The 20,585-nt window shown below is 42.3% G+C and overlaps 1 protein-coding gene and 2 non-coding genes across 5 annotated transcripts; 2 read left to right on the top strand and 1 right to left on the bottom strand.

Annotated features, from left to right (window-relative positions):
- Nucleotides 1-6,258: 6,258 nt before the first annotated feature.
- LOC116680132 (uncharacterized) lies at nucleotides 6,259-11,052 on the bottom strand. Of its 3 annotated transcripts, XM_032509421.1 has the most exons (6): nucleotides 10,875-11,052; nucleotides 10,115-10,222; nucleotides 9,280-9,400; nucleotides 7,890-8,049; nucleotides 7,697-7,792; nucleotides 6,259-6,740 (listed from the first exon to the last, which is right to left on the bottom strand). In XM_032509421.1, the coding sequence occupies exons 4-6, from the start codon at nucleotides 7,920-7,922 to the stop codon at nucleotides 6,429-6,431; spliced, it is 441 nt and encodes a 146-aa protein (XP_032365312.1). In that variant the 5' UTR covers nucleotides 7,923-8,049; nucleotides 9,280-9,400; nucleotides 10,115-10,222; nucleotides 10,875-11,052; the 3' UTR covers nucleotides 6,259-6,428. The 3 variants fall into 3 exon arrangements, with proteins under 3 accessions (XP_032365312.1, XP_032365313.1, XP_032365311.1); XM_032509422.1 differs by lacking the exon at nucleotides 10,115-10,222 and having other exon boundaries at nucleotides 10,875-11,039; XM_032509420.1 differs by lacking the exons at nucleotides 9,280-9,400; nucleotides 10,115-10,222 and adding an exon at nucleotides 8,253-8,583 and having other exon boundaries at nucleotides 10,875-11,039.
- Nucleotides 11,053-17,428: 6,376 nt separating this feature from the next.
- trnaa-cgc (transfer RNA alanine (anticodon CGC)) lies at nucleotides 17,429-17,500 on the top strand. The gene has a single exon. It is a non-coding gene; the product is annotated as a tRNA-Ala (tRNA).
- A 2,044-nt stretch (nucleotides 17,501-19,544) lies between these two features.
- On the top strand, nucleotides 19,545-19,626 carry trnas-aga (transfer RNA serine (anticodon AGA)). The gene has a single exon. It is a non-coding gene; the product is annotated as a tRNA-Ser (tRNA).
- The last annotated feature ends 959 nt before the right edge of the window (nucleotides 19,627-20,585 follow it).

Raw genomic sequence — 20,585 nt, 5'->3', positions numbered from 1 at the left:
TCCCCTTTGCCTCAGACGGCCCCAGCCTCCACCGCCAAAGCTCCCCTCGCTGATCTGCCGGGGAGGCAGAGGACGGCGGCAGAGCGGAGAGGCGTAGCACTCCCGATGGAGCTGCCAGCCCCCGCTCGCGGCCTTTTTGAGCGGGGATGTTAAGCTCCGGAGCCGCCCCCTTCACGGGCCCCACTCTGGCTGCGCTTCACAGAGCTTCGGCCGGGTGGCTTTTCTCCCAGCCTGGGAAACTGAAGGCTCCCGTCTCTCGCTACGCCCCGTTTACTCGGGCTCAAGGCGACACGGCTGCGGGGTTTCCCAGGGGCTGGCAGCACAAACAACGTAGCCCACCGCCATCCTCACCCGGATTACGGTGCCCACGGTGGCGCTGTCCAGGGTCATGGCTTGGCAGACTGGCCCAGTGAAACACCTGGTTCCACATGCCTCAGCTGACCGCGGCAGTTAGACGCTAGTTTGGCGTCTGTACGGCCCCTTAGCTTCAGAAGGGCTTTTTCGGCACGGTCACCCTCCGCAGCAACAGCCGGCACCACTCGGCCGGCGGGCTGCACGAGGTCGGAGACCCATGAGAGCGGCCCCACCGGGTCCAATCCGGCTCCCGAGCCCCCCAGCAAGCAGCAACGACGGTGGCTATGACGGGACGCGGGGATCATCTGTCTTCGGCTGAGAGTTGGAAACACAACGGCATGTTAGAGGGCCACTACCTCCCATCTTAACAGTCGTTTTTTCCCCTCAACCAAACAGCCCTTGTTTGCTCTGAACAACGCGCTGATATGACAGTCGTTCCCCACACAAGCACACAGGTAACCGCTGCCGCATGCGGAGCGCCACAGCTCCCTCGTTATGCCGGCAGCGGGAATCGCGCCCACCCATTGTGGATGACGCCGCTCAATCAACCCCCTCCCCACGGCGATGCCGGCGGGACGAGGGACACGTTAAGAGAAAAGAAAGAAAAAGGAGAAGGCCGAACAGCCCCTGTTTGCTCTAAACAAGACGCTGTTATGACAGTCGCTCCCCACACAAGCACACACCAAGCCGTCGCCGCGAGCGGGGCGCCATTGCGTCCCCGCTGCGCAGACAGCGGAAATGAGCGTCCACCCACGGTGGACGACGACGCTTGTCCACCCACCTCCCCACGGCGATGCCGGCGGGGCGGGGGTCGGGTTAACCCAGTGACCGCTCCCGCCCCACACGGCGGCGACCGGCCACTGCCCTTTCGAAAAGCCCTACCATGGGCTGGGCGACGCGACGCGATCACTCGTCTCGCCCAGCGGCGGGATGGTCTCTGCGCTCCCTGCCTGCCATGTCGGTGAACAACACTCAGACATGTGCTCGCCCGCTGTCAGAGTGCAGCGCGGCATGGATTGGCTTGACTCACATGGACTCGTGGATGTCAAAGCTGATAACACGGGGTTACACACTCCAGTTCGCCTCCCCCCCCCACCCCCTTTCGCGGGTGTGTTGGAGACGACGGTCTCATCCCTGGCAGAGTCAGACGCAATGACGTCAGAGCTAGAAGGGTTGCTGACGAGCGGAGCTACTTCCCGCGTCACTCCAGGGGAGGAAAACGAGGGTTTTTACTCTCGCTATTTTCTCACCCCAAAGAAGTCAGGAGGACTGCGTCCCATGCTCGACCTGTCAAAATTCAACCGGTATGTCATGGAGCGCCCCTTCCACATGCTCACCATCAGGCACGTGTTGGAATGTGTGCGCCACGACAAATGGTTTACACCCGTGGATCTGAAAGACGCTTACTTTCACATCCAAATCATTCCCAGGCACAGGAAATTCCTGCGCTTCTCCTTCCAAGGGGACTCACTAGCCCCCCGCACCTTTTCCAAGTGCATGGAAACGGCGCTCCAGCCTCTACGGGAGAGGGGCATCAGAGTCCTCTTTTATTTGGACGATCTGCTCATTCTAGCCCCCTCTCGGGAGCAAGCGGCGCTGCACACTATGGAGGTTCTGCAGCACCTGCAAACGCTGGGTTTTGCCATAAATTGGAAGAAGAGAATCCCACTATCGTTCAAACGTTATGGAGCAGGTTCGGGGAAGCGGAGGTGGATCTGTTCGCTTCACGAGAGAACACACAGTGCACACTGTGGTTTTTCTTTGAGCGCGCGGGACAACCCTCCCCTCGGCGTAGACGCCTTCTCCCACAAACCCTGGCCCAAAACCCTCCTATATGCTTTTCCCCCGGTCCCTCTGATCCCTCGCCTCCTGGAGCGCGTCCAGGAGGAGGATCTGTTAACTGTTCTGGTGGCACCGGAGCGCACGAGCGCGTCCTGGTTCCCAACCCTCGTTCGGCTGCTGGTGGCTCCCCCCTGGCAGATTCCGTGGCGGGGAGACGCACTATCGCAGCTGAACGGTGCGATCTGTCATCCCCCAGTGATAAATCAGAGACTGTGGGGCTGGTTGCTGAGCGGGAGCGCTTACAGAGATTAGGCTTGCCCCCCGCCGTGGTACGCGCCATCCAGGGCTCCAGAGCCCCCTCTACCATAGCAGGCTACGCAGGGCGCTGGTCTGCCTTCCAGCGCTGGTGCACAGAGAGGGACGCAGATCCCACATCGTGTCCCCTACCTCTCGTGCTGACGTACCTACAAACTCTGGTGGATAATGATTTGGCTCCGTCTACAGTCAAAGCATACGCAGCAGCCATCTCATCCTGTCACGAAGGTTTCGGTGAGAGGACAGTTTTTGCGTATCCCCTGGTGAAGCGTTTCCTGAAGGGGTTAGGCGTCAAAAACCGGCTGTTCGCCCCCTCGCCCCCAATGGGACCTAGCTCTGGTGCTGCGGGCTCTGGGGAAGCCCCCCTTTGAGCCTTTGGCACAGGCTTCGCTCAGAATGCTGTCGCTTAAGACAGCACTTCTCCTTGCCCTAACGTCGGCCAAAAGAGTGAGTGATTTATGCGCACTGTCAGTTTCTCCGTCCTGCCTCTCCATTAGAGGGGATGGGAGCGCAGCCACCTTACAGCCAAATCCCTCCTTCACACCGAAGACTTTATCTAGTTCTTTTCGGTCGAGGGTGTTTTCCCTCGAGGGTTTTTTTCCCCCACCTCACGCTAACGATGCGGAGGAGGCTTCCCACCGGTTGTGTCCGGTGCGCGCTCTGTCACAATACTTTTTACGCACGGCAAATATCAGGAAAACTCAGCAGCTGTTTGTGCATTATAGAGAACACTCCCAAGGTTCAGCCCTCTCAAAACAGCGTCTGTCTCGCTGGCTGTGCAAGGCTATTACCCAGGCTTATAGCTCGGAAGGGAAAGAGCCCCCCCAAGACATTCGGGGTCACTCTACGAGGGCTTTGTCGGCGTCTGCGGCTCTATTTAAAGGCATGGCAGTAGCCGACATTTGCGCGGCAGCTTCTTGGGCTTCTCCGTGCCCCTTCATCCGCTTTTATCTGCGAGATATGTCTGAATCTTCCATATCTCATGCGGTTCTGTCCACAGTCAGTGACGCGTAATGCCGCGCTGAATGTGCTTAAAAAAAAAAAAAAAAAAAAAGCGGATGCCTTGTTTGTCGCCAATCTCCTTCACGCCTAGTGCTGCAATGACCCTGCTCTGCTGTCTCACCCCTCCTGTATCTGGGGTATTTCTGTGAGACACAGCTCTTATCTAATACGTTGTCATAATCATGTTGCATGCATGGAGGTAATCATGTCTCTCCGTTGCATGCGCGACAGGATCAATCACGCTTAACCCCCATTAATCATTGTACTACTGCATCATATTGCGGGCCTCATGAACCTTTCCGGCCACGCCATTGGCAGGGCAGGCTTTGTCAGAAGAATGACTCTGACTAGCCTCTGTACATTGTTGCTGGGGCAATGTGGTGCATGTTTGGCTTGTGGACCTTGTGCCGCAGGTGGCATTGACTACATCAGCTTCGCCCTAACCCAATAGCGTAGCCCTTAGAGGGCGAAGCCTATACGAAATAGAACGTTAGTTACTTTGGTAACTCCAGATTCTATTAGTATAGGCGTAGCCCTCTAAGGTCCGGGCCACCTGCTCCTAGAACATTAGTTGAAGAAAAAGCTGATGTTTTGGGAGTCGAACAACGGGTCCGCTCTGTATATATGCAGTAAATGCGGACGTAGTTGAGGCCCGAGCTGGACGCTAGGGCGGGAAAGAAAATCTTCACGACTGCGCATGCGCGAAGGGATAAACCCAATAGCGTAGCCCTTAGAGGGCTACGCCTATACTAATAGAATCTGGAGTTACCAAAGTAACTAACGTTATAGTATGTTTTAACAAGGGGGGCAATCACTTTTTCACACAGGGCCATGATGGTTTGGATTTTTTTTCACCTTTAATAATAAATACCTTCATTTACAAATTGCATTTTGTGTTTACTTGTGTTGTCCTTGACTATTGTTTAAATTGGTGACAAACATGCAAAGGAACAGGAAATGAGGAAGGGGCAAACACTTTTTCACACCACTGTATATATTAATATAATAGAAAGTTGATGTGTATGTGCATTAATCTAAAACGAAGTTGATGTGTATATGTACACTGTAAAACCTGATGAGTTAGTTCAACTCAAACCGTTTGAGGAAACCGATTGCCTTGAATCATTTAAGTATATTAACTCAAACAATTTAATCATAACAAAATAGTTGATTTGTGTCCAAGTAACTCACTTACTTATTGTTAAGATAACTTGGTTAGATAAAGTGTATACTACTAATGCCATTCAGTTAATATGACTTAAATCTATCAAGTATTTTTTACTCAAACGTTGCTTTTCTCCAAACTTATTTATAATGTGTCAATACAATTTATCTGATTTAAGTAAAACTTACTTAAAGCAATCTTCTTTATACAAATGATACCACTTAAGTTTCATTTACTCAGTTTATTTCCGCTAAAGTAAATGATTACGTATTAGTTGTGACAACTTTGTGGCTACTCAATTAATTTGAGGAAACCGATTGCCTTAAACCTTTTAAGTGGCATTAACACAATACAAACATGTCTGAAACAACTTCAACTATTTATTTAGTTGAATGCTGAATAACATCAATGTTAAAACATTTTAATGTCCACATTTTAAAATAAAGTGTTTGTCAAACACTGTAAAATTAACACTCAAAAAATAAAAACAAAATTAAATTGATGCTATTATTGATCATATTTGTGCTAGCACAAAAATACCTTTAAACTGAAAAAAGTACAGCAGTATTAATGAGTGCATGTGTTTCTCACCAACTATCTGTTTTAACACAAATCTAGTACAAAAATACCTTGAAACTGAAGACATTATTTAATTAATTAGTGCCTGTGTTTCTCACTACAGCCAGTCAATTCCAACACATAGCTCTGTCAGTTGAGAGAAAAAAGTAACCAATCAGGTCTGTCAGTAGAGACAAAATCTTTTCAATCGGTGCTGCCTACACCGAGTTATCTTCCTGCTAGCGGTAGCACCCAACAGGCTTGAATAGGGCAAGTTTTAAATGTGTTTTTAGCCTATAAACATGTTCAAAATGTTATTTAAAGTGCCCCCCCCCCCCATGTGCAGTGATTCCTTCAGAGTGAACACAGTGAGTCTGACTGCTGGAGTTGTGACAGACAGGCATAAAAGTTTTGTTAATTCAGCTGTGTTTAGTCAACTGTGTTGAGACCAGTTAGAGAGCTCAGGGACCGTCTACAAACTACAACACAGAAAAGAGATACAACTAAAATAAGGAGGCTATCAATTTGATGATTAAATAAGGTAGTGTCTCCAAACTTACCTCAATTATAATGTCTCTCCTGTTAGTTTGCTAGTTGTATTAAGGCACTTAGTTTATAAAAAAAAAAGCATATGCTTATTTTTAAAAATATGTTTTATCTCTTTTTGGGGTTTTAGTTTAGACGGTCCCTAAACTCTCCTTGCAGTATCAACACAGGAACTACACAGAGCTGAACAAATACAATTTTCATGCATTTCTTTCACATCTACTACAGTCAGATTCACCCAGAAGGAATCACTTCACATGGGTGGGCACTTTCAGTGACATTTAGAGGCTGACAACACATTTATAACTTGCCCTGTTTAAGCCTGTTTGGAAGCAAATACTAGCAGGAGGATAACTCGGTGTAGGCAGCACCGATTGGTTTTGTTTATCTCTACTGACAGATCTCCACATTTAGAAACAAAGCTGCGTATTGCAATCAACCGGAGTTCTCATTTAAGTAGAAAGCCAACTGTCTGTTTCAACACAGAAATCTAGCACAAAAATACCTTGAAACTGAAAACATTACAACATTATTAATTAGTGCCCGTTTTTTTTCAGCTTAAGTAGAAAGCCAACCAACCTAGCTGTAACTGTGTAGACAAGTATCTGTTTAAACACATACATCTAAACAAACAGTTTTGGTATGCAAGCCAAAAGATAATTTTTAGAACATTTCTGACCCTCAAAAAAATAACATATTAAAATCTTTACTCTAACTCATTTCTCAAGGCTTGTAACTTAGGTTTGAGCTGCTTTCTTCCATCATCAAGGTTTAGGTGGACAACCTGGATGAACTCAAAGAAGCCACTTAGCTTCTCAGGATAGCTCAAATGAAGGGCATAGATCAGTCCAAACAAAATCACCAGTGAATCAGTCCAAGATCTGTGAGACATTACAACCTGATCCTCAAGGACAATTGAAACATGGTGAGTTTCAAAGGGAACTCCAGCAGGCACCTCCTCTTCATTCACCACTGCCACCAGAGCCACTGCTCCATCCTGGATTGCCTCCAACTCATCCTGGAAAGGGAATACATGTTCAGGATGTGGGAGTGTAATTGTACAACTCATTAAGCTTACAAAAAGTATAATGATGTACTAATATCAAACTGAGACTACAAGATTATTTAAGTGGATTCATACCAACAATTTACCTGCCCATATAAATCAATGGAGAGCTCTACTTTGCGTCTTCTTGTTCCCAATAGAATATCTGATAAAGTGATCAGTTTACAGATAAGGTTTCCTCTTTTCAACTGCTTCAAGACATAATCAGAGCACCTGAACCTGAGCATTTGAAACCCATTGATCTGGACCTAATGTAGAAGTTTTAGTTTAGAAAGGCACGAACAAAACACAAAGAGATGAGTAGGAGGTCTATGGTGTTAAGTTATTTTATACACCATCAACTTCTGTTACAAATTTGGGAGTATAGTGTGTTAAATGTGTCTAAGTGCCTGTTGAGACTAGATTTTTAAGCACAATTTTAACATTTGTTTTATCTGAATACCACTAAAGTTTTTTTTTTTTTTTTTTTAATCTTGATCAACTTTTATACAAGACTCACGTGGTTGTACCATATGTATATAACTGAATTATAAAATTTAGAAGTAGTATATTTCTGCGTGACTATAAATTATAGTGTTGATGAACAACTCGGGCCAGCCTTAATAAAAATAAAATAGAAATCCATTTAATTAATTATTTTGTCCCATCTCATTCTTACCGTTTACTTAAGACTACTTCAGAATAAAGACATGCAGCATTTAATTAAGTTTAAGACCCTAGCATCCTTTTAACGCTCTGCCGCACTACACAGAAAAACTTAAGTAATGTGGAAAATTGCTCTAAAACGCAGCCAACAGGTACACAACGCAGCAAAAGGCAGTTCCTAATTTTTATGTTCAGTGATTTCTCTTTGCAAAATAGATGAGGTATTGAGCTATGAAAACAGGAAAAGGAGAATACAAAAATACCTTGCAAGTTCTGAAGACCTCGGATGAATCCTCCTTTAAGTACAGCGGAAGGCCGGCCAGGGCTGCTGTTTGAGCTGCAGGGATGTTGCTCTTGTCCTGTGGCACAAAAAGACAAAGAATGCATGTTTGGTTCTGCAGTTCTGTTCACATTCAACATCAATGTTATGCATTCATGCTATAAAAATGTTTTTACCTGTTCCTCATATGCCATCAAAACTTCCTCCATCTTCTCGCCAAAACCTCCAGTCTTCCTCTTTTTGTAGCTTCAACAGCTGAGGTGTGTACTTGTCAAGTGCAACAAAGAAGGAATACGGTAGATTTTGATTGGTGATCCTGTGGAATTCACTGTAGAGCTGCATAGAAAAAAAACAATTTTTTTTAAAACAAAAAATCAAATTGCATCATTCATTAACTTTAAGCCACATAAGACTGTAAGGGGAAAAAAAAACTTTGGACAAACCACATTAACACTAATCATCTTTGATCTCTTTATCCAGATCAAACAGTGCTGCAATCAGAACTTTGACAATATGTGTCTTGTCAACTTTTATTTCACTTGGGCTTCACAAAAGAGTGCAGGCCATCTGTCTTTCAGTTCAGCAATGGGAGGAGCTGAATTTACAATTTCTTCACGCCTGAGTGCAAAGGTGCGCAGCATATGTTGATGGATCATAATCATGTCTCTATCAATCACCGTCTTCTTGAACTGCTCCACCATCTCAAGCCTCTGGTTCTCCAGTGTGTCCTTAGTTTCTCCTTGGGGATAACTGGGCAGGAAGTTTATTTCTCCTCTTCTGGGTCTTTTGATGTTGGCCCTGGATGCTCCACCTTCTGGGTAGGTCCTGCTGCGCTTTCCTGCATTCACAGCCACATCCTTAATGCCTGCCCTGCTCAGTTTGGTCAGTTTGGTCCTGTAGTTGCCCATCTTGAAACGCAGGCTGTTCTTCCAACCCTCATACCCTGTTTTGGAACCTTTTTCTTTTAGACAGGGATGTTTGCTCACCAAAGCCTCTGCAGCCATGACAATATTTTTAGTACTAGGATAAGCTTTATGCTTATATATTTCAGCAGCCATTCCTTCCAGTATGTTGTGTTTTTGATCCCTAGTCTATAATTAATTCAATTTTCAATTCAATTTTATTTATAGTATCAATTCATAACAACAGTTATCTCAAGACACTTTACAGATAGAGTAGGTCTAGACCACACTCCAGAATCTACAAGGACCCAGCAGTTCTAGTAGTTTCCTCCAGAGCAAGCAACAGTGCGACAGTGGCGAGGAAAAACTTCCTTTTAGGCAGAAACTTCGGACAGACCCAGGCTCTTGGTAGGCGGTGTCTGACGGGCCAGTTGAGGTTAGTGGAAATAAAAAAAATAGAAAAAATAGTAGTTTGTAGCAGTTCTTTGTTGTAGTTCATGGCATAGCAGGACGCTGTGCGGCATTACAAGGCACAACAGGATGTAGCTGGGCACCGTTAGGTTATCCAAAGTGTACTCACAGAGACAATTAACCACCACATTGCATTGCACATTGTATTAACCTTTGTGGTGACACATGGGTCATAGTATAAAATAGACATTACCTTTAATGGTGTTGTTCAGTGTGTCCATTAATGTGATCACTAGTGTTAAGTGAAGGTCCAGACAGATCTTTAGCCTCCCTCAGGTCTCTGAGAAGAAGGCTGGGGATGTGCTGCTTTCTTACTAGAACACAGGAATGAAATGCTTAGTCTTGAGAAGTAGCTTGCTTGTAACCCTGTAGGCAAAACAGTGGCATTTGGTCAGTTAGCTGACATGCAGATTTCACCGTATGGCCCTTGCTTTTATGATCTGTTAGCTCATATAACCGCAAATACTCAACATACCAGGCCTCAGTCTTTCAGTAGAAAGAAAATGTCATTTCTGATAAGTAATATGTCACTATCCTTGGAAACATTCGAGACATTTTGCACTACAATTGCCACATCAAAGTCTGAAGCATGTTGGTGTTCTGTGCATTGTATGTTGAGTAATCATTAGTTTGAAACTCACAGGCCCTAAATCGACATGGCACTGTTTCTTTTTGTCTTAGATAACCCCTTAAATTAACCAACATGTCCCTCTCAACAAATGGCTGCTTAAAATCACCCACAGGGCAATAAAATGCCAGATTTAGTCAAATCACATTTGTCTGTTACTCATGACAAATGTACCTTCAATGAGTTATAAGTGCTAAAAGTACACATGCAGTTGTTATACAGGTATGGTAAAGGGGAAATTGTGGAATACTGGCCATCTTAAAGTCTGTAATGTCTCAATAACTATTTTTAAGCCACTAGAAAAAAAAACACAATAAACATTTCCACATGATTTGTACCAGTCAAAAAAAATACAACAGTAAGTTTGTCAAAGTGTAGGGAGTAGCCTCTTCAGACAGACCTGCAGACTTGTTCCACCTGCAGTCCTCCCTCTCTGAGCAGCAGCGGCACTGCCGGGACTCTCGCAACAGCCAATCCGTACGGATCCAGAGCGTCGCACTGGCTGCCTCTAAGATACATAGTAATATGTCTTATTTCCCTGTAAACCGCTGTAGATCGCACATACTGCACTTAAGAGTAATAGGGTGTAAGTGTGTTAACTGTATTTCCCCAACAATGTTCGGAGAGTGGAGAACGTGACTGCAAGCGCCAAATGGAGTCCAGTCTGAGCCCAGTCTAAACCAACGTTACCTACAATCTAACATTTTTCATGCAGTCACTTCAGCTAAGCACATGATGTTAAACCGTTAGCTAGGTTATTTCCTTGTGCAATTTTAAATAATGTAACAACATTTTAAGATAACCTTAACTTACTTAACGTTACTTTGCTAACCGAAAGAAAAAAAGGCAGGGGCATATTAGTTAGCGAGCCAACATAGTTTGCTAACGTTAACATAACACTTTCACAAATTAAAATTAATGTTACTTAGCCAACTTAACGTCGAATCGACGAACGAGTTTAAAAGCGACATCCAACCAACAGTTTTTCAAGTTAAAGTTTTTTTTGACCCACTAACGCTAGCTAGCTAAAGCAGTAACTGGTGCAAGCTAGCACACTCCTGCACAACTCAGCAAGTTAGCTAACTTAGTAACGTCACAATTCAAACAGCATGACAAACAGTTTGCAAACCAGAAAGATTAATAAAATAACATAACCTTACCTCGCGTGGAAGAAAATTGGTGTAACGATGTCCTGCAGCAAATAAATTAAGTCAGCAGCAAGAAACACACAGCAGCAGTGCAGGTGGTTGGTCCGAGCGTCGCCGTTATTCCAGTGCCGTGTGCAAACAGGGGACCCTGTCACGTCTTCTCTGTTCAGCGCGCTGCTGGACCTTACTGGCGCCTTGGCGCGGTGCGTTCAAAGCACCTACCGTGAATATTAAAATATACAGTCTATGGTTCAAAGCATAGACTGTTAATGTACATATACAGTCTATGGTTCAAAGCATAGACCGTTAATATTAAAACAGTCTATGGTTCAAAGCATAGACTGTTAATATACATATACAGTCTACGGTTCAAAGACAACTTCTTCTTTTGCATGTTTTGGCAACCAGCTTTTTGGTGCCTTAACGCAACCATTTGGACTGGAGTGTGGATCAAGAGGTCAACATACACTTTATTAAATTCTTTTTAATAGTTAGTTATCTTCAAAAAAGAAAACATAAAAACAAAAGCAAATTTTAACAGATCCTCTTTGCAGTATAACATGTAAAGTTGTGACATCAATCTTTGTCTTGCTTGATGGTATTTAGGATAATACATAATTACATGCTCTATGGTTTCTTGACTATTGTAATATTCACATTCCATTCAACATGCTTTTTCAATATTAATAATGTTCTATTTAATCCTGTATGTTCTATCCTTATTCTGGACACCACGTTTTTTTCTTTCATACTTCTGTATGTATTCCTTTTCCTTAAATACTATACAGGTGTCTCCCAGACTGTTCATTACCCCATAAAAACTGCCATTTCAGTTTATTTTAGCTTTAATTATACTTTTGACTTCAGCTTTACTGTGTTTAATATCCACAATATGATGATTTTTTTTAAACATCAACATTGAAAAAAGCAGGACTTAATTATAATAAGTCAATTAAACTAATTGGAATCGTATTACCAATACTTAAACTTTCCCACAAATTTAAGTATACTCAAAACAACTCAGTTATTACTTCAACAATTCATTTTTGAGTTAGGTTAAATGTTTGCGAATGAGTCACTACAACTTTTTGAGAGGTTTAAGTTATGTTAAATTACTTCTTTTATTAAGATGGGCTGTTAGGTTTTACAGTGTATTAATGAAAATGAAAGTTGAGGTATATATGCATACATCAAAAAGAAAGTTGATGTGTATATGTATTACTCAAAACAAAAGTTGATGTGTATATGCATTAATATCAAAGAAAATTGATGTCATAATGAATTGTGATGGTGACATAATGAATTGTGATGATCACATAATGAATGGTATTGATATATTGAAAAAGAAAATTGATGTGTATATGAATAAATATAAAAGAAAGTTGATATGTATATGCAGAAATCTAAAATGAAGTTTATGTGTATATGCATTAATAAAAAGAAAGTTGATGTGTATAAGCATTAATAAAAAGAAATTGATGTGTATATGCATTAATGAAAAAGAAAGTTGATGTGTATCAGCATTAATCTATCAAAAAAGTTGATGTCATAATGAATAGTGATGATGACATAATGAATGGTGATGATAAATCAAAAAGAAAGTTGATGTGTATTACATTAATATAAAAGAAAGCTGATGTGTATATGCATTAATCAAAACGAAAGTTGATGTGTACATTTATTAATTAAAAAGAATTTTGATCTGTATATGCATTAATATAAAATAAAGTTGATGTGTATATGCATTATTCTAAAAGAAAGTTGATGTGTTTATGCATTAATCAAAAAGAAATTTGATGTGTATATGCATTAATATCAAAGAATGTTGATGTGTATGTGGATTAATATCAATGAAAGTTGATGTGTATAAGCATTAATCTAAAAGAAAGTTGATGTCATAATGAATAGTGATGATGACATAATGAATGTGTATATGCATAAATCAAAAAGAAAGTTGATGTGTATATGCATTAATCTATCAAAAAAGTTGATGTCATAATGAATAGTGATGATGACATAATGAATGGTGATGATAAATCTAAAAGAAAGTTGATGTGTATATGCATTCATAAAAAAGAAAGTTGATGTGTATATGCATTAATCTAAAAGAAAGTTGATGTCATAATGAATAGTGATGATGATATAATGAATGTGTAGATGCATCAATCACAAAGAAATTTGATGTGTATATGCATTTATCAAAACGAAAGTTGATGTGTATATTTATTAATTAAAAAGAATGTTGATCTGTATATGCATTAATATCAAAGAATGTCGATGTGTATGTGGATTAATATCAATGAAAGTTGATGTGTATGTGCATTAATCTAAAAGAAAGTTGATGTGCATTTGCATTAATCAAAAATAAAGTTGATGTGAATATGCATTTATCAAAAAGAAAGTTGATGTCATAATGAATTGTGATGATGATATAATGAATAGTGATGATGACATAATGAATGGTGATGATAAATCAAAAAGAAAGTTGATGTGTATATGCATTAATATAAAAGAAAGTTGACGTGTATATGCTGTTGTGAAATGTTTAGTTTAAAATGGAAAAGGAAATGTTAAATATAGTTTATAGCTGATACTTGAAAAGGTACACAACTTTATTTGTTTTATACTGAAGAACGTCACAGAAAATGCATTTATTTTGAAGTAGCCTTCACGAAGTTGTGTGTGTATTCTTGCTAGTTTTTGCAGATGAACGTGAGATGCTAGACGTAATCCGTGTCCGCCAGGCCTAAACTGTTCTTTTCTTGTATAAACTGCAGCATAGAGAACAATAAATGTTCTTAGTAAAAGACAAGCGTTTTCGGTCGTCATTCGAAGCCATTCCACTACATTCTGTTAGACGTGCTAATCAAGTTCAGGCTCCACCAGATAGCCTTTACTGCAGACATTACTAAGGCATTCTTGCAGATAGCTCTAACAGAAAGGGACAAAGATGCTGTGAGGTTTTTGTGGCTGCATGGACCTCCAACCAGTGACTGTAAAAATGAGCTGCGCATCATGAGGATGAATAGAGTGGTATTTGGTGTGTCACCCAGCCCATTCCTGCTAGCGGCAACCATAAGACAACATATCAAGCAATATGAAACTGAGCAACCTACAGCTGTGAAGGCACTTAATGAGTATCTCTATGTAGATGATTTCATCTCCAGCTCAGACAGTGTGGAAAAGGCCTTTTCAGTCACCACAACAGCAAAGGAGATTCTGTCCCATGCCAGCATGAATTTGTGCAAATGGGTAACAAACTCACCAGAACTGAGGGCTAAGTGGACAGAAAGTGGACTAGAGCCCACACCAGAAACCGGCACTTGTGGAAATGTACTGAAGGTGTTAGGATTAGTCTGGAGATCTGAAAATTATAACTTTGTGTTTGATCTGAAAGGACTGCTGGACATCTTAAAGGGAAAGGAAACACAAAGAGAAGTGTATTAAAGACATCAGCTCGCATCTTTGACCCCATCGGGTTTCTCACCCCATTTACCATACGGGTAAAATGCCTTTTTCAAGGACTATGGGAAAGGGGAATTGATTGGGATGAACAGTTGCCCCCAGACCTGGCTGAAAAATGGGATCAGTGGTGTGCAGAGCTGCCGCAGCTCCACTTGGTTACAATTCCAAGATGGTACCAAGTTAAAATACAGCCAAACTCACCGACATCCAAGTTGCATGTCTACTGTGATGTCAGCGAAAAGGCATACAGTGCAGTTGCCTATCTGCAAGGAGAGAACGAGGAAGGACAAGTTATCACCAGTTTAACTGCATGGGTGAAAAGGTTTTTAGCTAATGCACGTTCTGGTCAAAGGATTCAGGGTGAACTCACTTCTGAGGAGCTTACTGCAGCAGAAGTGTATTGGGTGAAGGTGACACAAGGGCATAGTTTTAGCCAGGAAATCTGTCAACTTAAAGAGGGACAAAACCTGAGAAGAGATTCAAAAATCAAAGACCTGAAACCTTTTTTGGATGAAAATGGTCTCATTTGTGTGGGAGGCAGGTTGCAGCATTCTAATATTAGTTACAGGGAACAACACCCATGGGTACTGCCTACAAAGCACAGATACTCTGAGTTAACAGTTCAGTCCTGTCATGAGAGAGTGATGCATTCTGGTGTCAGAGATACTCTAGTGAAAATGAGGGAGAGATTCTGGGTTTTAAGGGGTAGACAGCTAGTCAAGCGGGTGGTGTTACATTGTAACATGTAACACCACCTAACTAAAACTAAAAGTGAGACCAGCCCAGCAAGTTACAGCTCCGTTACCCAGAGATAGAGTCACAGAGTCCCCACCATTTGAAGTTACTGGGGTAGATTTTGCAGGACCCTTGTATGTCAGATCAAGTGGTCAGCCTAAGAAGGCATACATCACACTTTTCACTTGTGCTGTGACTAGAGCAGTACATCTAGAGTTAGTTTCAGATCAGACTACTGAAAGTTTTCTTTTAGCTTTAAAGAGATTTATTGCAAGACGAGGACTATGTAAAGTTATTTACACAGACAATGCTAAGACATTCAAGAGAGCAGAACAAGACCTAAAACAACTATGGAGGTCATTTAAGGAATCAGAGCTTACAGAGTTGTTTACTGAGAAAGGGATCACCTGGAAGTATATTGCCGAGCGAGCTGCTTGGTGGGGCGGCTTCTGGGAGAGGCTTGTAAGATCTGTAAACACATGTCTAAAGAGGGTCCTGGGGAGGGCTTCACTAAACTTTGACGAGCTGACAACCATGCTTGCAGAGGTGGAGGCTGTGCTGAATTCCATGCCTCTTTCTTATGTGGACAGTGATGCATCAGAACCCCAGCCACTCACACCTTCTCATTTTCTAGTTGGGAAAGGCTGACTTCCTTACCACCAAAGACTATGCTTCCTCCATCTCAAGCAATCAATGTGAGTCGAGAAGACATGTGTAAGAGATGGAGATACCGACAGAGACTAATAACCAGCTTTTGGAACAGCTGGAGAAAGGACTACTTGCTGAAATTGAAATCAGCTCACAAGTGTGACATACCCACACCCACTTTGCTAAAGGTGGGAGACGTCATATTGATCGAAGAGGATAATGCCCCCAGGCAGACCTGGAAAATGGGCAGGATAACAGAGCTATTTTCAGGAAGAGATGGACTTGTTCGATCCTGCACTGTTCGTACTACTACAGGAAGTTTGTTAAAGAGACCTGTTCTGTTGATTTACCCTTTAGAGATTAATTAGGTGATAGGCTGAATAGTAATGAACAACAGTTCATTGTTGTGAAATGTTTGTTTAAAGCAAAGGAATGTGTGGTGTTTAGTTTAAAACGGAAAAGGAAATGTTAAATTATAGTTAATAGCTGATACTTGAAAAGGTACACAACTTTATTTGTTTTATACTGAAGACTGTCACAGGAAATGCTTTTATTTTGAAGTAGCCTTCACGGAAGTTGTGTGTCAATTCTTGCTAGTATTTGCAGATGAACGTGAGCTGCTAGATGTGATCCGTGTCCGCCAGGCCTAAACTGTTCTTTTCTTGTGCAAACTGCAGCATAGAGAACAATAAATGTTATTAGTAAAAGACAAGCGTTTTCGGTCTTCATTCGAAGCCATTCCACTACAACATATACAGTTCTGGAGACGTAACAAAAAAGTAACCTTGACCTTTGACCTCCAAAATCAAAATCAGTTCATCCGTGACTCCAAGTGGTTGTGTATGCCAAATTTAACATTGAACATTTAAACCTCCAAAATCTCATCAATTGATCTGCAAGTTCATGTAAAAAAGTTTGCCCAATTTAAAGAAAGTCCCTCCCTGGGGTCCTGTGTTATCACATTCACAAGAATGTGAAGTGCGTACGTATGTAGAGATGGACAGACGACCCAAAAGCATAATACTAGGATACTAGTAATAGTAATACTAGGAACTAGGAACAACTGGTGCTGAGACATAACAAGAGACAAAAAAAGAGGTGGGGGAGACAGAGATAAGCCCTGACAGAGTAGAGAACTACAGACAAAAGACGTGAAATAGTGCCAAGTGTGACCAGAAGAATTGGAAAAAAACTAGAACTATGAAGGACAAACCTTTCTTAAGCAACATGTCACCCAAAAGCTTTCCCCCTCGGAAACACCAAGGCTAACACAAGTGGCCAATAGTTTACTTCAACATTTTTCCCGGGTAGGGGTCCCCACAGAAATCTTAACCAATCAGAAAACTAAATGAACATTGAAGGAGGTATACTCCCTGTTAGGGATCCGGGCATTACCCTACATAGTTTGTGGCTTCATGAACAATATTGTATAATCTCATAGGTACTGGAAGCCACACGTTTCCAACAATGCATCTCTCAATGCCCAGATGTGTGACAAGATTTACATTGAGCGTTGTATTGTCCAGCAGAAAGGCAACAGATGTGTTACTTTTTGACTAGATTTGTACCATAGCAGTGCAAGCATTTTGCCAAGGCTCAATTTCCAGCCACCGCCATGTTTTGAAACCATATACAACATAAATATTACACATTTCACCCAGGTTTCTTCTCTTATTTGATGATTTCAGAAAAAGTAAAAAAAACTCCGGAAATGATCAGGGGATGTAGCTCAGTGGTAGAGCGCATGCTTCGCATGTATGAGGCCCCGGGTTCAATCCCCGGCATCTCCAACAAGTGTTATTGTTTGGTCTGAAGAAGAGTTACAAAAGCTCTTATTCTGAAAGAGAAAAGTATTAAAAGGCAATTTCCTTGTGTTCATGGTAACTAATGCAAAAATCAGTCTAAATGACCACATGTTTTGCAAGATTTGCAGTGAACAGTCCATTGCCCAGTGATGGTGGTATAGTTGTCAGCATAGCTACCTTCCAAGCAGTTGATCGGTGTTGGATTCCCAGCCATTGCAGTAGCTTTCTTTTAGTGATTAACTATGATTTATACAATAGCAGTGCAAGCATTTTGCCATGGTTTGATTTCTAGCCACCACCAGGTTTTAGAATAGAATAGAATGCCTTTATTGTCATTATACACAAGTACACGGTACTTGTGCAACGAGATTAAAGCAATCCCTTTGCAGCGTTGACACAAAAAAATATATGAATATAACAGTATAAAATATCAAAAATATAAAGTCAAAGATATAAAGTGTAGTGACTGTCGAGTATACATATAAATCAGCTTGAATAAACATAGATAAGTGTTAACACTCAATAAATAATATTGCACAGTGATGGAATGAAATGATTAAGTACTAATATTAAGTAAATAAGTATTGCACAGTAATGGAAAGGTTAATGTATTAAATATTGCATTGTATGAAATGAAATTGCACAGATTCCAGTGTCCTATGAGGTATTATATAACAGTAACAGTATAACAATAATATTGCACAGTCGGACGGAATGAAGAAGACAGTCGGGGGGGGGGGGGGGGGGGTTGTGGAGTGGAGTCAGTGCATATGTGAGTTCAGGGGTGAGTTCAGGGTCGTTATGGCCTTCGGGAAGAAACTGTTCTTGAGTCTGTTGGTCCGTGCTCTGATGCACCTGTAGCGCCTTCCTGAGGGCAACAGGTCAAACAGATCAGAGCCGGGGTGGGAGCTGTCCTTTATGATGTTCTCTGCTCTGCTGAGGCAGCGGGAGGTGTAGATGTCCGTCAGGGAGGGGAGAGGGCAGCCGGTGATCTTCTGTGCTGACCTTACAACCCTCTGCAGCCTCTCCCTGTCTGCCACGGTGCAGCTGCCGTACCATACTGTGATACAGTAGGTCAGCAGGCTCTCGATGGATGAGTGGTAGAAGGTCAGCAGCAAGTTGGAGTCCAGGTCGTACTTCCTGAGGACCCTCAGGAAGTGTAGTCGCTGCTGGGCCTTCTTGATGACCGCTGTGATGTTGGCTGACCAGGAGATGTCAGCTGAGATGAGGACACCAAGAAACCGGAAGGTGTGGACCCTCTCCACACACTCGCCGTTGATGTACAGGGGGCTAGGTCGGTGCTCTTCTTCCTGAAGTCAACGATGATCTCCTTGGTTTTCTTGGTGTTCAGAGACAGGTTGTTCTCCGAACACCAAGCTGCCAAGTTCAGGACTTCCTCTCTGTAGGCTGCCTCGTCTCCCTTTGAGATGAGTCCGACCACTGTGGTGTCGTCAGCAAACTTGACGATGAGGTTGTTGTTGTGGGTCGGACTGCAGTCGTGGGTGTAGAGGCAGTACAGTTTGAAGCCATATACAATATTAACGTTACATATTCCACCCAGGTTTCTTCTCTTATTCAGTGATCTCACAAAAAAGTCCAAAAAATCTGAAAATCATTAGGGGCTGGAGCTCAGTGATAGAGCACATTTTGAGTCTCAAACAATCCAGATGTGTTACAAGATTTTCAGTGTATATTGTGCTGTCAAGCGATGGTGGTATAGCGGTGAGCATAGCTGCCTTCCAAGCAGTTGACCTGGGTTCGATTCCCAGCCATTCTTGTGTGGTTGCTTGCTTTATTTGTGAAGATTAGCCAGAAAGGTTACTCGCCCAACACAATTTGGTAAAATATTACATCTCTGTTATGGTCCAACTAAGGGAGCATATCAATCAATTAAGCTGCCTCCATGAGTATCCACAGACACAGGCAGCGCACTACGATTTGAAAATTGCCCGTGTCTGGTAACTGCTTGCAACCAATTAAAAAGTTTATGAACATTTGTGCAAACAGGTATACTTCTAGGCCTTTTCAGGTTGTTGTGGCCGAGTGGTTAAGGCGATGGACTAGAAATCCATTGGGGTCTCCCCGCGCAGGTTTGAATCCTGCCGACAACGAGAGGCATTCTTTAAGAGTGGTAGCAAACCAATGACACATCATAGTATACCAAATCACTGATGTGCATTCATTAACAATGATGTGTTATCTGTAAGCCACCAATGTATCTCTTAGCATTTATTTTCAGTCTGTGTTACAAGATTTGCATTGAGCGTTGTATTGTCCAGCAGAAAGAGAACAGGTGTGTTACTTTTCGACTATGATTCATACCATAGCAGTGCAGGGTCCAGGTTTGATTTCCAGCCACTGCCGTTGCATTTACAGGTTTTGAAGCCATATACAACAATAACATTACCCCGGTTTCTTCTTTTATTCAGTGATATTTCAATTTCCTTGCGGGAGTCATCCCAAAAGGATTAATAAAGATAAGTGTATGTCTATCTCAGAAAAAAGTCAAAAAATCTGAAAATCTTCAGGGGATGTAGCTCAGTGGTAGAGCTCATGCTTTACATGTATGAGGACCTGGCATCTCCAGCAGGTATTATGGTAGAGTCTTTAAAAGAGCTGCAACAGATATTACCTCCTGTGGTAATCTGACTGGTAGGGTTATAGAACGTAGTGGTAGACTAAGACCTCCTGTGACACAAACCAAGTAGTATGCTCTCTCTTTTATACCTCAGACTATCAGACAGCACAACAAGCACTTTAACAGTACATGTTTTACAGTTTCTATTTTACTGTATTACATGCTTGTACTGTTATGTTTTTGTATTATACTCCAGTTTTTATGGGTGTTACGGCAGGTGTGAGCATTGTAGAGATTTCACTTCAGCACACAGATGCTTTGTTAAACATCAACAGACTGGAAATAGCCTTACTGATGATACAAAGCATAGGAATTAGCAGAGGATTGTTTCGATCCATCGACCTCTGGGTTATGGGCCCAGCACGCTTCCGCTGCGCCACTCTGCTCTGCAACTTCTCACCAGGCCTTGGAGAATCTGTGATTCACATTTTG

The sequence above is a fragment of the Etheostoma spectabile genome, unplaced genomic scaffold (genome assembly GCF_008692095.1).
Source record: "Etheostoma spectabile isolate EspeVRDwgs_2016 unplaced genomic scaffold, UIUC_Espe_1.0 scaffold00018341, whole genome shotgun sequence".
Taxonomy (NCBI): Eukaryota; Metazoa; Chordata; class Actinopteri; order Perciformes; family Percidae; genus Etheostoma; species Etheostoma spectabile.
Note: the sequence above shows the minus strand (reverse complement) of the source record. Positions and strands in the feature narration are given on the sequence as shown.

Coding starts and splice junctions, on each gene's coding strand:
- LOC116680132 (XM_032509421.1), bottom strand. CDS start 7,922: ATGGAGGAAGTTTTGATGGCATATGAGGAACAG. Junction 7,793..7,889: donor TGATGGCATATGAGGAACAG/GTAAAAACATTT, acceptor TTTGTGCCACAG/GACAAGAGCAACATCCCTGC. Junction 6,741..7,696: donor AGGTCTTCAGAACTTGCAAG/GTATTTTTGTAT, acceptor TTCCCTTTCCAG/GATGAGTTGGAGGCAATCCA.